General features: G+C 40.4%; 1 protein-coding gene across 1 annotated transcript; it reads right to left on the reverse strand.

The window, feature by feature from the left end:
- Positions 1 to 66: 66 nt before the first annotated feature.
- Positions 67 to 15,870, reverse strand: mrpl13 (mitochondrial ribosomal protein L13). The gene is made up of 7 exons (XM_082550817.1): positions 15,757 to 15,870; positions 14,485 to 14,608; positions 12,347 to 12,440; positions 10,088 to 10,148; positions 6,501 to 6,587; positions 4,233 to 4,354; positions 67 to 649 (listed from the first exon to the last, which is right to left on the reverse strand). The coding sequence occupies exons 1-7, from the start codon at positions 15,781 to 15,783 to the stop codon at positions 625 to 627; spliced, it is 540 nt and encodes a 179-aa protein (XP_082406943.1). The 5' UTR covers positions 15,784 to 15,870; the 3' UTR covers positions 67 to 624.
- Positions 15,871 to 15,974: the final 104 nt, after the last annotated feature.

The raw sequence follows: 15,974 nt of genomic DNA on the forward strand, positions 1-15,974 counted from the left end.
GCGCAAAAGGGTCAAAAACCCAGAGTTTACAACACTTTTGTAAAAACAACATTCGACAAGAAGAGGTTCGTTAAACTCTTTATTAGCCTTTTTACAATTCACTTAAAAGGGGAACAGATTTATCGATGGAAACTTAATAACCAAAAACAAAAAAGCAGCTGTGTGATCAAGTTAACATTTTGGGATTCTCATATAGTTACACATTAACTGGTTTCACTGTGCATCCACGAGCCTTTAAAGGCAGGATCAGCTCTAACAGATGTCACTTTTAATGGACCAGATCGGATCATTTCATGGTGTGTAATCAGAATCACCCACAGAATCTGATTTTTCTCACAGCTGAGCCACATGGTCAAATCTCAAGCTGTCATTGGATAATTCAGGCCCACCGCGGTCGCGCTGGAGCCGACAGGAGCGACAGAGAGGTTCCCCTGGTAGGATAATGTTGATGTTCTTGGCATCTATGTTATGTTAAGTGCTGTCGAGCTTTGATGCCAGTTCTGCAGGCATAAACTGCGGGCTAAATTTACACAAATCAATAGCAGAGGATGGTGCTGCTTTCAGTGTTGTGTTGATATAAGACCTTTTTTTCCCCCTCCATTTCTCGGTCTCATTGGGCAGCCTTCATTTCATCTTGTAGTCTTCAGGTCTGTGGAAAAAATACAACAACGCATTAGTATGAAGGGTGGGGAAAGGACCGATTACAAGGAAAAACATGGATAGAATGGGACAGATGAGAGAGTGGGCAGATCTTATCTCTTTTTTCCCCCCGCCCCTTTTTTCAAAATGACTTCAGAGACTGTGTCGTTGTTTTCGGTTTTTCCGCTTTAATTTCAAGCAGAGTTTGCAGCAGACAGATATTATCAGAGCGTGCTGTATTGGTTTTGATACAAAGTAGAAAAAATGTTGTTATCAAATGTAATAGCTCTGCTATCAGCTACACCCGTATGCTGTCGGTTTTCTGTGTCTGAGCACTTGTTTGTGTGTTGACTGTGTGCGTGTGTGTTGTACAGGGGTGGACAGGGAGCTTACATTCAATAATAATCTCTCGCCTGGGCTCCAAGGTTTTTCTGAGAGAATATTAACAGTGTGTTTAATAAAGGGGAACGATTGAATCGCCCTGGATGACCTTAACCCCATCTCCCCTGACACACTCACACGATCAGTAAAATGACTGAGCCAGCGTGTGAGCGAATATTAACTAGACTGAGGCCTATCTCTTAAATCAACCAGGATTAGTTTGACCTTGATGGCCACACAGCGACCAGCCTCAGCACACAGACTGATTGGCTGAGGAGATTGAAGCAGTAAACAATAAGAAGTAGCTCATTTATCACCTCGCACAGGCACACACTCTGACAGCAGTGGTGAACGCAGCACCGACATGCTGTACATATCTGCACAAGGCATATACACAGAGTGAAAACTAATGTCAGAGAACACAAATAAAACTATTGACCCTGTGTGGCACCACTGTACCTTAAAAATTTAATGTATGCATTTTTCTACTTAACAACACGTCCTGCGTCATCACTGTTCAATAGGACGAGGAGCAGAAGAGGGCCTGACCTTCGACCTGGGGGTGGAGCTATCCTTTTAGGAACCAAATCTGCATGAGCCAGTCCCTGCAAATGCTGACACTATTCTCATGTACCCCTAAATAACTATATTGTTTGAATACATCTACTTGGTGGTTTCGTTTATTTACTAGCATTTTTGGTTTGCTGCCTCAGAAAAGTACAGTTAGACCACATAACACTAGCAGTGCTTCTAAACTCTGATCACTCGAATGCTCATTTTAGGTTTTTCAGGGGTTCCCTGCTCCAACACACTCAATTCAAACGATCATCTTTAACCTGCATGCAAAACCTTTACTAATATTTTCCTACTCAAGTAGGAAAATATGTATACAGAGGGGTGAAAACACTGATTCTAAAAACTGATATTAGTTTAGTTCAAATGTGCAAAACGTTAGGATCATACGAGCTAAATTGTTCCTTTGACTGTTGTGAAGCAGATTTGGTTTTGATTCTGAGAGTCTGAGATTTCTGTGTCGACACAGAGGAGATCAATGGTGTTTTGCTTGTGGTGTGTGCAGCACCGCAAACAAAAAACATCAGCATTATTTCCAACAAAACAATGTCAGTTTTGCTCCAAAAGATCACACCACATAAAAAGGAGGAAGAACATGACGAATTTTGCCATTTTGCTCAGTGTAATTGTTAACATGCACCGAATCCTGTTAACAAAATCCCATTAACATTTATTGAAGTGGGACATCACAGAGGCATCCAGCATCTGAAAACCACAAAGGAAACCTAGCTGCAGAAATAGATTCATGTGTTTATGGGGGTTTTTACATAGAGAAAGTACGATGGCAGGAAAGCAGGGTTTGGATTTGCCAATAACAACAATACATTTGTTAAATCCTGATTTAGCTGCTGTCTAAAATGTTTACAACAACCTGGAGAAACAAAATCCAAGCTTTCGAATTAAGCACCTCAGACTGGGTACAAGAAAGACCATCAGAGGTCCTGGGTGCTGAGCATGTCCGGTGGGTGAAGAGCAGTGACCCTGACTCAGAAGCAGCTGGGCCGCGGGTGAACGGATGGATTGATGGATGAACGGATGCAAAGGCTACTGCTGAGCAGGTGAAGCAAGAACGCTCTTCGTTAACCTGTCAGAACGATGTTTACTGCGGCTGAGGCCGGGGAGAACGGCACGATATTATCATGCCGGCAAACCGCGGGTCACAATGCCAGTCTAATCTCCAACCAGAAAATACTTGACTCAGAAAAGCTATGAATATGATTAGGCCGAGTAACAGATGCTCTCTCACACATCCTTCAGAGAAAACTTGTGTATCCAAGCGCTCAGGAAGTGAGGGAATACAGCTGATTTTCCCAGTGTGCATCTGAGAGAACCGTCCTGCTCTGTTTTTGAGGTTTGGCTCCTCGTTACGATGTACAGTGTCCTACTTTTTTACAGCTTTTCGATCGAGCTCACAATGAAGCCAACTTGCATCAACTTAAAAAAGAAAAAAAAGTCAGCTTGGGGACAACTACTCCTATTTTCATGTAGTAGTGCACACAGGAGCCAGCTCCTTAGTGGTTCAGCACTTCAGTTCTTTGTGCATCGCGTCACATAATGACAGCTCTAAGTTGGCTGACAATCATTCGCACGGCAGCTACATGTGTTTGTAGTTACGATGAAAAATGTTGCACTTTTTTTTCCTGCTTGAGGAGAAACTGTCATGTCACAATGGCCACAAAAAAAGGAGCTGTCATACATTTGAATTAGATCCATTTGTGTGCGTGTTGCTTAGTAAGACCATGAAAACATTACAGGACTGCGTCAAAGCAGAAGAAGGCAAACCTGGGTCAAAACCTTCCCGTCTTTTAAATATCTGAAGATTGTGCCAGCACACACACAAGTTCATAAGTCGTCTGTTTCTCATTTTAAATGCTTAATTTAAAGCTTTGCACTGCTATTTTTTTTTTAAGATAAAACAGAGTAGGCTGGCATAGAGAGAGGGACTGTGAGATGGTACACAGTTCAACATCACCCCCTTCTGGACCATCCTCATCAACACAAGACTGAGTGTGACGCGTCACCATGAATGTTTCAATTTCTTCAGTATAAATGCAGCAAAATGGGAGACTGTGATAATTTCATTGGCCAATAATTTTCATCAACAACCTTTCTCGCCCCCCCCTTAACGAAAATGTGACAACACTACGATGAAATGTGATGAATGTACTGATACTTTAATCCCGAATAAAAACGAGATGAAAATATTTTGGAGAGATGGCATGATAAGAACTAATTAAAGTTGTGTAGAACGGCGGGACGAGTTTGGAGGTGATCCAATCAGAAGTAATCTTGTGCGGTAAGGTTAGACGGGCACATTTGATCTGGTAAAACCAGCGCCCATCCTCCGTTTCTCATGAAAACGAGAGAAAATTTCAACACTTGGCAGAAAGATCAGAGTAGAAAAGGAAAATAAGACACTGAGAAACTCTTACCGGTAAAAATACGACAAACGCTTTCTTTTAATCGTCTGAATTAACTTTAGATTTACTCTGATGTAATCTTATGTTATTTAGTTGACTAAAAGCATTTAAATCCCTAAATTATGACTAAAACTAAATCAGAATTTGCTGTCAAAATCAACACTGATGGGAGTTTGGGCTTCTTTTTGGATATTAATTGAGAGTTACACTTCTACATACGGTGTCCACAGCCTGGGGAAGGCATCGATTTCCTCCCGAGTGTACTCGCTGAGCTTCTTCGGTATTTCTCTGGGCTGAGGCAGCTCCTCTGTCAGGTTGGCTTGAATGTCATATGGCAGCTCCTGGAGAGAGGTGGATGAAGGAAACATTAAAGGCATTTGATCCAAGACACAAAAATTCAAAGAGAAAAGGGAGGAAATGGGAGAGAGGAAAGAATTTATAGCAACTGACACAAATAAGGAGACTGTGTGTTACAAATGGTGCCTTATTCAAAGGCCTGGAGGAGGTTTTAAGCTGGGAATAACACGGAGGAAAAGAAAAATAAATAATCAAAAAACACCAAATGTTCAATAGAAACACTGCCTAAACTGTTGTGAAATGCCTCAGGCTTAGAAACGCCATCTCTAAGTACTACTTAGATTCTGCTGTTAGGACCAAAGTCAGGTAATCAGTCGTTCCTCTGTATATGGACACATTTATTCACAGTATTACAAATCAAAATACCTGATGATGGCACTCCCACCATGATAGTAATTACAATCCGCTGTGTGTCAGTTAACAGCCCATCAAGCACTTTTTATGTTAAATTCATTCCAGAGGCTGTGATGTGTGACGCTGGCTCTAGCCAGTGTAATTTGAAACCAATCAATATGCTCTCAAGTGCCAAAAATGCACGCGAGGCATAATTCACTGCGGCGATGATACGACGCATCTGCTCCGCTTTAAATCAACGACTGAGACGGGACAGTTTGTCAACTCTGATAACCGATTGGACGCATTATTTACATTCAGCCTCAGCTGCATTTAATGACTTTTGGCAGCCAATAAGATGTCATTTTCCACAGTAGGCAGAAAACAATACTTCACTGACATCGACAGTCACTCGTTTATTTACGCGTCCCTATTTACATAATCCCAGTATTAGCATTCATTGGAGGTGTGTTTACTGGCCGCCCTGTAAACTTTAATATTTCCTCATTTTATACTGTTTTGGTGTACACTACCACCTAAGGGTCTCTTGAACAAATGGCCAGTTACATATGCTTTCAGGTACACACTTTGGGTTAATCTGACGGCATTTAAGTACCCTAGTTACTTTTAAGTAACAGCTGCAACAGTAAAGTTACCACATCAGACCCAAATAAATAGACATATCACCTTTAACATGGCGCAAGAATTTACACTAATGTAGTCGCGGCCCCCTCCCTGAGCCTGGCTCTGCCAGAGGTTTCTTCTTGTTAGAAGGGAGTTTTTCCTTCCCACTGTCACCAAGTGCATGCTTGTAGGACATTGTTGGGATATTTTCTCTCTTATTGTATTGTCTCTCTTATGATATAAAGCACCTTGAGGTGGTTAAATTGAATAATAAAATAAAATAATAAAATTAAAGCAAACTAGTCTAAATAAAGCCAAACAAGCTCCCCTATGAGTGGAGGCAGTTTAGCACCAAGTGACACACAAAACTGCAGTTACAAAAGCCTAAACACTTCCCCAGAGTTGATGCTTATTAAAGTCAAACTACAATAAGTCTGAATGACTTTAACACAGTGATGAAGTCGGTGATGTCATGTCTAAATGTCTAAAAAGAGCTCATCTTCATGAGTCCTCGCCCTTTTCTGTGATTTGTTCTTCTTAGGGCATCAGCAGAAAGTGAAACAATGGCCTTAAAGATTCATGAGATGAAGTGCAGAGTCACGAGACAACTCTGGTTCCTCAATATTCTTGGTGACGCATCGTAAATATAGAGCTGCTGACAATCCATCCATCCTCTACCGCTTATCCTTGTCATAGGAAAAGAGACGGGGTACACCCTGAACAGGTTGCTAGTCTGTCACAGGGCTAACAAATTGAGACAGACAACCATTCACACTCACATCCACATCTAAGGGCAATTTAGAATCACTAATTAGCCTAACCCCACTAACTGCATGTGTTTGGACTATGGGAGGAAGCTGGAGTACCCGGAGAGAACTCATGTAGACACGGGGAGAACATGCAAACGCCACACAGAAAGACCCCAGCCAGATGATGGAGCCGAACTTAGAACCTTCTTGCTGTGAGCCAACAGTGCTAACCACTGCACCACCTTGCCGACCAGAACTGCTGATAAGTAAAGCTTTAGACAAAAGGGAGAGAGACTAGCGCTTCTGACAAGAGGACAACAACAACCAGATTTAGTAAAAAACCTTAACCTCACAGCCATGCACTCATTCTCTTAATGTACCCTGACTGTCTTTCATTAGTGAGATGATGTGAAACAGGGCTTACGTCTTCAGGAAAGATGTGTAATCGCTGCATCATGGTGCGCCGGTGCAGGTTCCGAGGCAGCATGCCGTAAACTGCTAACCTTACGATCTGGAGAGGAGAAGGACAATGAAAATATTGACATAAAAATATTTTCAAAAGTCTGTGTTTATAGCAACAAATTTTCTGTTTTTCTTATATTTTCTTCTAAATTGTTCCTCAATGCGAAGCAGGTTACACAACTTGGATGAAGTTACTGGATTGAGAGAGATGTTGGACAGACGCAGTGCTGACAAATCATTTATGTATCCAAATCTATTTCTTCCTCTTCGCACGCCAACCCTTCAAATGTCACATCAACTAAATCACCTTCAGGATGCACGTCTGTGGTCGCTGACTGGCCTGAAACCAGCAGCTTAGTGCATGTCTCTTCTGGTTTAGTGCACTTCAGACTGGAGACCAGTGCAGGTCATGCACCTACATCGAGTCATTCCCGCATGTCAGGAGCAATTTTACGGTGTACTTTTAGCACACTAGCTGCATATGGGAAAAAAGTCTACAAACCCACAACTTCTGCAAAAAAACAAAAAACTCTTACTGAGTGCACCACTGCAGAGGCATGCTTATCCTTCACACAGCTTCAGGCGAGGCCTTAACATGCAAAACTCACTTTTATACATTTAAAATTAAAAAAAAATGTTTAATAGATGTCTGGGGGAAAAAAATCATGATAGATATTCTCCAATACTTAATGGATTTAATATTTAATGAAACAGAAAATGCTGTAAATATGGGACTGACTATAGTGAGGCAAGTACTTGAGTTACGATTATGTGCACTTCTTTTCGCCCACTGATGTCTCTGTCATTTTTGTAACGTTTGAATGAGGATCTGTGGAGATTTTCTTTCCCTTATATTCATATTTATTCATTTATATCTTCACCCTGTCTCTGTGTGCCTCGAGTTCATTCATCACTTTCTCATCATTTCTTTTCAAAAACATTTTTTTCAAGGGTTAAAAAAAACTTCCTAAAACAGCTGGATGCTGTTATTTTCTAATCACCTCTAACCAGAAGTATTGAGGTGTTCAGGGACTGTGTAGCGGTGCAGAATAATACACATCTGGTTTTCTAGTAAGTGTCCCAGATGAATAAGGGAGCAGCTGAATGTATCTTTTATTTTCAGTGTGTAAATGAGAAAAGAATCAGCCCGTTTACATTTTATTTGTGCACTCGTAGCCCTTTCTCCTACGAGCCTCACACACACACACACACACACACTTTTTATACTTTAGAGCTTTTATCTGTCACACATGGACTCTCCAGCGGATGCATTGGGGGTAACTTGGGGTTCAGTATCTTGCACACTGGAGGAGCCGGAGCCTGCAGCACCAACCAATAGTGATGTGCGATACCACTGATTTCCTTTCCGATCCGATACCAAGTAATATTCAGGGTGGTATCGACGATACTGATCCGATACCGATACTTTGTACAAAACGGATTTTATTTATTGTATCTCAAATTATAGCGTCATAATGATTACAGGACATCAGATTACTTGTTCTTATCACTTAATAATGCAGAGTTCATCATATAGAAATAAAAAAACTAAAGTTGTGTGCTATTTGAACACCTTGCCTGCCTGGAGGACTAAAGGACTCCGTGAGAGACTCTCACCCTAGCAGCACCTGTCCCTCTCCTCCTCTTCAGTTCGCCTCAACATACGCTCGTCATATTTTGTGATATGATTTACTCTGAGGTGTTTGACAAGGTTAGTGATGTTGCCACAACCATACATGCCAACCCTCCCGATTTTTCCGGGAGAATCCCACCTTTCTCCAGATTTTCCACCCGGACAACAAAGTTGAAAAACCATATCGCAGAATTCATAGCGCGGCCCAGCCAATTCCAGTTTCCAACAATGACGGCAGCAACTTAGTTTTAATATCACTCTTATTTCTCTTTCTGGGTCGCAAAAAAACTTTTAACATATTTTCAGGTGAGAATGTAGCTGTGTAAACTTCAAATATCTGAGCCGACCGACACATCGTCTTCAAACCCCCGCGGTCTTTCACCACTCGGGTTAAACATGATGTACAAGTCACTTTGATAACTTAAAAATGTTCTTGTTTGGCTTTTTCAGTGTTTTATTTGTTCGTGAGTAAATCGGTTTGGCTGAGATTAAAGTTATTAGATTAGATTAAATTAAATTAAACTTTATTATTCCCTCGGGAGGGTTCCTCCGGGGTTTTCACACAGCTGAATAAACGTCAAACAGAAAACTGATTAAACAGAAGAGTTTACGTCAGTGTCCGGTTATATTTTAGGACAGCAAGGAGCAGACGGCAGTTTCACTCCACCGAGGGAGCTCGTGACGTACTACCCGGCTTTCTTTAGACCGCGAAGGCCGGTCCTCAGGTGGAAGCAGCCTCTGAATTTGGACACCCCCGCTGTTTCCGGGCCGGCCAATAATAACGGTGACATTTAACGTATTTTATCCGATAAATAAACCCTGTAAAATATATTTATCCGCCCAAACAGCCCTTTTGAATGTCTCCCTAATTCTGAGGTCTCAAGGTTGGCAAGTATGGCCACAACACCTCACTTTTTTTGCCACATTCATTGCAAACCACGGCTCAGCTGTTTGTGGAGGTCAAATACATCCGCACAATTACGCTCAGCCATTGTTGTGAGTGCGCACGCCAAGGGGCTGCGAGACATTTATACAGCCGTATTTCGCACATGACTATGAAAGGCGGAAGAGGAAGTAGTTCCTTTGAATGTAGGCAATCCGAATGTTATAGTTTCTTTCCACTGTGTTGCTGTTAATGATAAACTACAAATTTACTCTAAATTACTAAAATATCGATATTTTAATGTGAGAATCGATTCTAGAACATAAATGATTGGTATCGGAGGAATCGATATTTCAGGATCGATCCGCACCTCACTACCAACCAACTACAGTGCCCATTTTGATTATAATGACGTGACACCAGAGTACATGCTTGTGTCAGGACTGATTCAATAAAAAGAATCAATGACCCTCACTAGAGTTATCCTTCAGCTCCTGTTCTGTTGTTGTTCCTGTTTTTTGAGTCGCTGCTAAGTAACACAGGAGTTTGCATCATTTGTTAAATACAGTATGCAGGTCACAGTAAGTTTGCCTGGAATAATCATGGATTCATGTAAAATATTATGTAAAAAAGCTGCCACACTGGGCTCTACTCTTCTTTCTACACAGGAGAAGAGTTCATTACCTTGAAATCATAAATATGCATCACAACCAAAATCCCAAGAATTATCCTTAAACTGACATTCTTGGTCTGAGTTTCAGAAAATATCAAAATACCTCCATCAACCAGCACAAATCCACTGCTGCTTAATCCCACTCCTCAGCACTTTATATTAATATGCATGAGCAGCACATACGAGGAAAGGGATGAGTGTCAAACCAGGAAGCACCTCCACTGCAGAGCATGTGGCACACTTATCTCTGTGTGGTTTAATTAATCATACCTACAATATAATCAAATTCTTGGTGTGAGCTAAGGTTTAAAATTCACTCTAAACAACACAAAGAGGAGAACAGAAGCCAGCAGCACTTACAGCTTTTGGGTCCTTATGATGGAGCTGAGCAGCTGTGACTTGTTTGAATCCACCAGGGTACCTTTAAAAGAAAATGAATAAATTACGACAAATCTCTGCCAGTCCAATTTTATTTCATGAACTGAAATTGGCATTTATTGCTCTGATGATGCTTTTTTAGTTACCAGTTCGGATTATTTTTTCAAATTGCCCAACATCATGCTATCCATTTTACAGAAATACACATGCTGAAGGCAACATTTACTGTAGTATTTATATGTTCATGTGAAAGCCAGCAGGCTCACTGAAAATCCAGAGGTAATTTTTAATTATAACGTTTTGTGAAGCAGTGGCTGCTGCTCTCATTAGGAGGCGTGTGTGGATGCAGACTTTGAGTCAGAAGAGGAGGGAATGAAACGCAGTATATTCTAAATCTGAGGATTTCTGTTCATACAACTGCCAGAAAAATGTTGCAGGAAGAAACTTGAAAATTCTGATTTAACTTTTCAGACTGAGCTTACACAGCAAAGACGTCAAATCAGACATAAACGAGTATTTCTGCTGTTCAGTAGAGCTGGGCGATAGAACGATAACGATATGTATCGCGATATAACTTTTTCTCGATAGAAAAATTAAACTATTGCGATAGACCTCGCCGCTCTTGTCCTCTTAAAAAAAACCCCAGCCAATCCAAATTACGTAGCGCAGAGCCGAACCAATCACAGCCGCAGCGTCACGTCGCGTGACTTGTTACGTACAGCACAAGTGCCAAGCCGCACATGTGTATTTGTTTGGGAAGCAGCCAGCCACCGTACCGCCCGGGTAATGGAGGAAATGAGTGTGCTGACTAGAAAAATCAACCGAGCGTGACCGAAGAGAAAACAGATGATGGTTCCAATGCCGGAGAGATTGTCGAACGGAAGAGCCATAGAAGTTCCGTAGTGTGAAGGTATTTCGACTATTTCAAGTCTGACAAAAAACAGAGTAGCGTGCACTGTAAATTGTGCCGAAAGCAAGTCTGGAAATACAATAAACTGGTGCATGCGCTACGTCCACACGTACCCGGGTATTTTTGAAAACGCAGATTTTTCTATGCGTTTGCACCTTTCGTCCACACGTAAACGGCGTTTTTGGTCACTGAAAACGAAGATTTTTGAAAACTCCGTTTTTGCATTTACGTGTGGACTAGAAAAACGGAGAAAACGCAGCGTCAAAGGTGTGCGCATTTTTTGACGTCACACTGTGCGCCACGTTATTGTTTCGGTGAAATGAATTTCTACAATACTGTTACTGTTAATTCTACTCTCTGCAGTGTTTAAATGCTTACATATACACACAGTTACTGTCCCTCCACACATACGACTCGGTTCTGCTTCTATGCCCCAGCTTTGTTTACTTTTTCCCACCGAGGCTTCTAGACTTCTGATTGGCCAACATTTCTGCACGGTTAGGAATCTAGCGCCACCTGCTGCTTTGGCATGTTCATAGCAGCGTTTTCCTTCATTTCTGCCTTTATGTGTGGACGGGATTATTTTTTAAAACCAAAACGGAAAATCTCCGTTTTCAAAAATACCCGTGTACGTGTGGACGTAGCCTCAGTCTCTGACTGGAAGCGCTAATTCGTCATTCGGCTTTTGTCAGACTAAAGTAACTGTTAAAACTGTTTGAAAAGCTCAGCTATACAACAAGGAGAGATTGAGAATTTCCTTTTAGTTCTCAGTTTATTTGATATTGACAAAAGTTAGTCAGTTTTGTCTGTTCTTCTGTAAAACAAACTAAGATTTATTTTTAGAATTAATATTTTGTTTCTAAGTGGAATTGACAATTTAGTCTGTTTCGTTTGTTCTATTTTGAAACTTAAACGCTTTAGCGGCTGCCTTTTGTATAGTTTGCAATATTTGCCTTTATTTATCTGAAAAAGTCTCATGTTCCTTAAGTACATCTACCCTGTTGAACTTATTATGGGAAATAAATATTTAAATAAAAACAAGCTGCTGATTATTTCACATTTTACTTGTGAGCAACGGCACATTTAAATCTTACAAATATAGTTATTTGGCTTATATCGTGATAGATATCGTTATCGCCTGAAATGAAAAAAACATATCGTGATATGAAAAAATCTTATATCGCCCAGCTCTACTGTTCAGTGACCCAAAAAACCTCATTTACATCACTGTTGGCAGCAGACTAAACAAAGCTTTATGTAGGCCTCGCTTTGTCCTGCTTTGAACTGGAAACATGAAATTAAAATCATGACAGATGGCACTATACACTTACCCCGTGTGTGATGAGTAGACTTTCTGTTCCCATTTGTTCCCAGAGAAAGCTATGTGTTTGCTGTTTATCACCACCACATGGTCACCACAGTCACCTGTGAAGATGTTCAAAAGGTTTGTTTTCAGGCTCAATGCATGATTAAAAAGCCACATTATTCTGTTTTAAAGAGAGGAAGACTAGCACATATAGCTGCTCTACCAATGACGCCACTACTAAGAGCAGAAGCTACCTTGTGAGACTAAGGCTTAGCTTTACTAAAACATATTGTTATTCCAAAGTATAACTGAGAAGGAAGGGAAAAACATTTTTAAAGCTTGTCCTCTGCTGCCACCATGTGGCAGTTCTATATAAAAGTAGATGTTTCTGTCATAATGTCATAATCCAGACGAGGAAATCCCAAAAATTGATTCTGTTTAACTGGATGTAGTGTTTTCAGTGGTAGAAATGTTTCATCACTCATCCAGGTGACTTCTTCAGTCTCAGCTGACTGCAGGTTTCCCCAACCTTATAAAGGGTACATTTGTACAATGACTGCAATTAGAGCTGGGCGATAGAACGATAACGATATGTATCGCGATATAACTTTTACTCGATAGAGAAATTAAGCTATCACGATAGACCTCGCCGCTCAAGGTCAGCCAATCCAAATTAAGTAGCGCAGAGCCGAACCAATCACAGCCGCAGCGTCACGTCGCGTGACTTGTTACGTACAGCACAAGTGCCAAGCCGCACGTGTGTTTGTTTGGGAAGCAGCCAGCGGGTAATGGAGGAAATGAGTGTGCCAACTAGAAAAATCAACCGAGCGTGACCGAAGAGAAAACAGATGATGGTTCCAATGCCGGAGAGATTGTCGAACGGAAGAGCCATAGAAGTTCCGTAGTTTGAAGGTATTTCGGCTATTTCAAGTCTGACAAAAAACAGAGTAGCGTGCACTGTAAATTGTGCCGAAAGCAAGTCTGGAAATACAATAAACTGGTGCATGCGTCACACTGTGCGCCACGTTATTGTTTCGGTGAAATGAATTTCTACAATACTGTTACTGTTAATTCTACTCTCTGCAGTGTTTAAATGCTTACATATACACACAGTTACTGTCCGTCCACACATACGACTCGGTTCTGCTTCTATGCCCCAGCTTTGTTTACTTTTTCCCACCGAGGATTCTAGACTTCTGATTGGCCAACATTTCTGCACGGTTAGGAATCTAGCGCCACCTGCTGCTTTGGCATGTTCATAGCAGCGTTTTCCTTCATTTCTGCCTTTATGTGTGGACGGGATTGTTTTTAAAACGAAAACGGAAAATCTCCGTTTTCAAAAATACCCGTGTACGTGTGGACGTAGCCTCAGTCTCTGACTGGAAGCGCTAATTCGTCATTCGGCTTTTGTGAGACTAAAGTAACTGTTAAAACTGTTTGAAAAGCTCAGCTATACAACAAGGAGAGATTGAGAATTTCCTTTTAGTTCTCAGTTTATTTGATATTGACAAAGGTTAGTCAGTTTTGTCTGTTCTTCTGTAAAACAAACTAAGATTTATTTTTAGAATTAATATTTTGTTTCTAAGTGGAATTGACAATTTAGTCTGTTTCGTTTGTTCTATTTTGAAACTTAAACGCTTTAGCGGCTGCCTTTTGTGTAGTTTGCAATATTTGCCTTTATCTATCTGAAAAAGTCTCATGTTCCTTAAGTACATCTACCCTGTTGAACTTATTATGGGAAATAAATATTTAAATAAAAACAAGCTGCTGATTATTTCACATTTTACTTGTGAGCAACGGCACATTTAAATCTTACAAATATAGTTATTTGGCTTATATCGTGATAGATATCGTTATCGCCTGAAATGAAAAAAACATATCGTGATATGAAAAAATCTCATATCGCCCAGCTCTAACTGCAATTAACACCACTGAAGAACAATGGGTGGGATGAAGGCCAGTAAGAAATAAAGTTCTCCTTTTTACTTCAAGTGCTGCTTCAGCTTTTACCTCTGCAGTGCTGTACCACAACATGCTTAAACTAAGGGTTTGTTGTGGTTTAAAAACAATACCTCATATATACACAATGAAACAGTTAAAGTGAGTTACAGTGAGAATTTGTTCATGACTGTCTGGTGAGTGTGAGATGGAGTTCCTACTCACTCAGAGCATGGTAGATAGGTTTGTGTTTCCCCTGTAATCTAATAGAACACATAGTTGCAATCTTCCCAGGCGGCTGCATCCTGGCATCAATCAGGAACCAGGAACGGGCAAAGGTCGCCCATTGCTGAACGAAGTCAAGGAGAAAAACTTAAATTACATATGCTAACAAGCTGAGACATCTCAGCATCAGAAACCAAAGAAGGCCTGTTAATTTTCCAAGCTCCAAAATTGTAAAGATGGGCAGCTTAAAATAATGGACATGCCAAACTGTCCCTTCAAACTATAGTTGGCAAAATGTTTACTCTTCCTTGTAGACAATTTTAATATCCTAACCTTTCAGCAATTAGTCAGCTGCTAAGAGAGAAAACTGGTTTCTTCTGATCTTTTTCTCCAAAACACTTAACCTGACTGGTCCCTCATTTCTAATCTTAGCTATCCTGGTCACTCCAAGCAAAACTTTCAGCATCAAAACTCAAAACCATACATCATAACAAAGTCTCGCTACCATCTTGTAAACCTCAGGGTAAAAAGTTATTGCCAGTGTTTGTATATATTTTTTAATGTCTACGTTATAATCAACCCAATCCTTTCTCCCAGTTAAAATATATTTATAGAACTGGTGTCACAACAAGACATTTGTAACATTTGTCACTGAGCAGCTTCTACCTGGTTACAGAAATACTCTTTCTGGTTCAAAATGACAAGACATCTTTCATGAGATAAAATATAGATCAATAAATCATTTAGAACAGGTGAAATGCATTTTCTGGTAAATACAGGTGGCAAATGATCATCATTTTTTTAAACACTAGATCATGTGTTTAAATTATTTTAAGTATTTCTTACTTCTTACTACAGAACCAAGTAAGATAGAAATGGTGGCGAGGATTAAATCTCATATTAAGACAAAACTTAAGAGTCTGTAGAAGAACTGTTTCAAACAGCTAGCATCAAAATAGCAGTATAGCAACTCTCTAGGATAAAACCATATGAGAAACGACGTTAAGTCAAAGACTAGACGTTTTAAGTGGTACATTTCACTAACTGAAGGTTAGAGTTATAGTAAATGGACAATAAGACCTTCGATTTCTTTTAGAAAGCCTCTTAACTACTGGAGGCAGTGCACTCGTTCACAGCTAGCTGTTAAAATTTCTCTCATGTAACAGTGTCAGTGCCGTTCAGCGACGCTAGCTACCAGCAACCGCAACCATTAAATAACAAAAAATACAAACATAAGGTGGAACTAATGCAGCCCACAGCGTCTCAGATTACCTGTGCAGATCTGGAGAAACTGGACATTTTAGATTAAACTACTAGCGCATCCTCTAAATAGTTGACCCCAACGTGAGCTTCGGTCCGCTACGAAATTATGTTCGGTTGAAATAAGATATTTTTAAGGGTTCCTAGGTTCCAAATTAATCTATATTTATCGTGAGCTCATGTAGTGTCCGGCACTACTGTATATTCACGATTATACATATTTTAACTGA

This window comes from Aulonocara stuartgranti, assembly GCF_965226115.1.
Source record: "Aulonocara stuartgranti genome assembly, chromosome: 11".
In the NCBI taxonomy this organism is placed as follows: domain Eukaryota; kingdom Metazoa; phylum Chordata; class Actinopteri; order Cichliformes; family Cichlidae; genus Aulonocara; species Aulonocara stuartgranti.

Coding starts and splice junctions, on each gene's coding strand:
- mrpl13 (XM_082550817.1), bottom strand. CDS start 15,783: ATGTCCAGTTTCTCCAGATCTGCACAG. Junction 12,441..14,484: donor ACCTATCTACCATGCTCTGA/GTGAGTAGGAAC, acceptor ACATCTTCACAG/GTGACTGTGGTGACCATGTG. Junction 4,355..6,500: donor TACACATCTTTCCTGAAGAC/GTAAGCCCTGTT, acceptor ACCTCTCTCCAG/GAGCTGCCATATGACATTCA.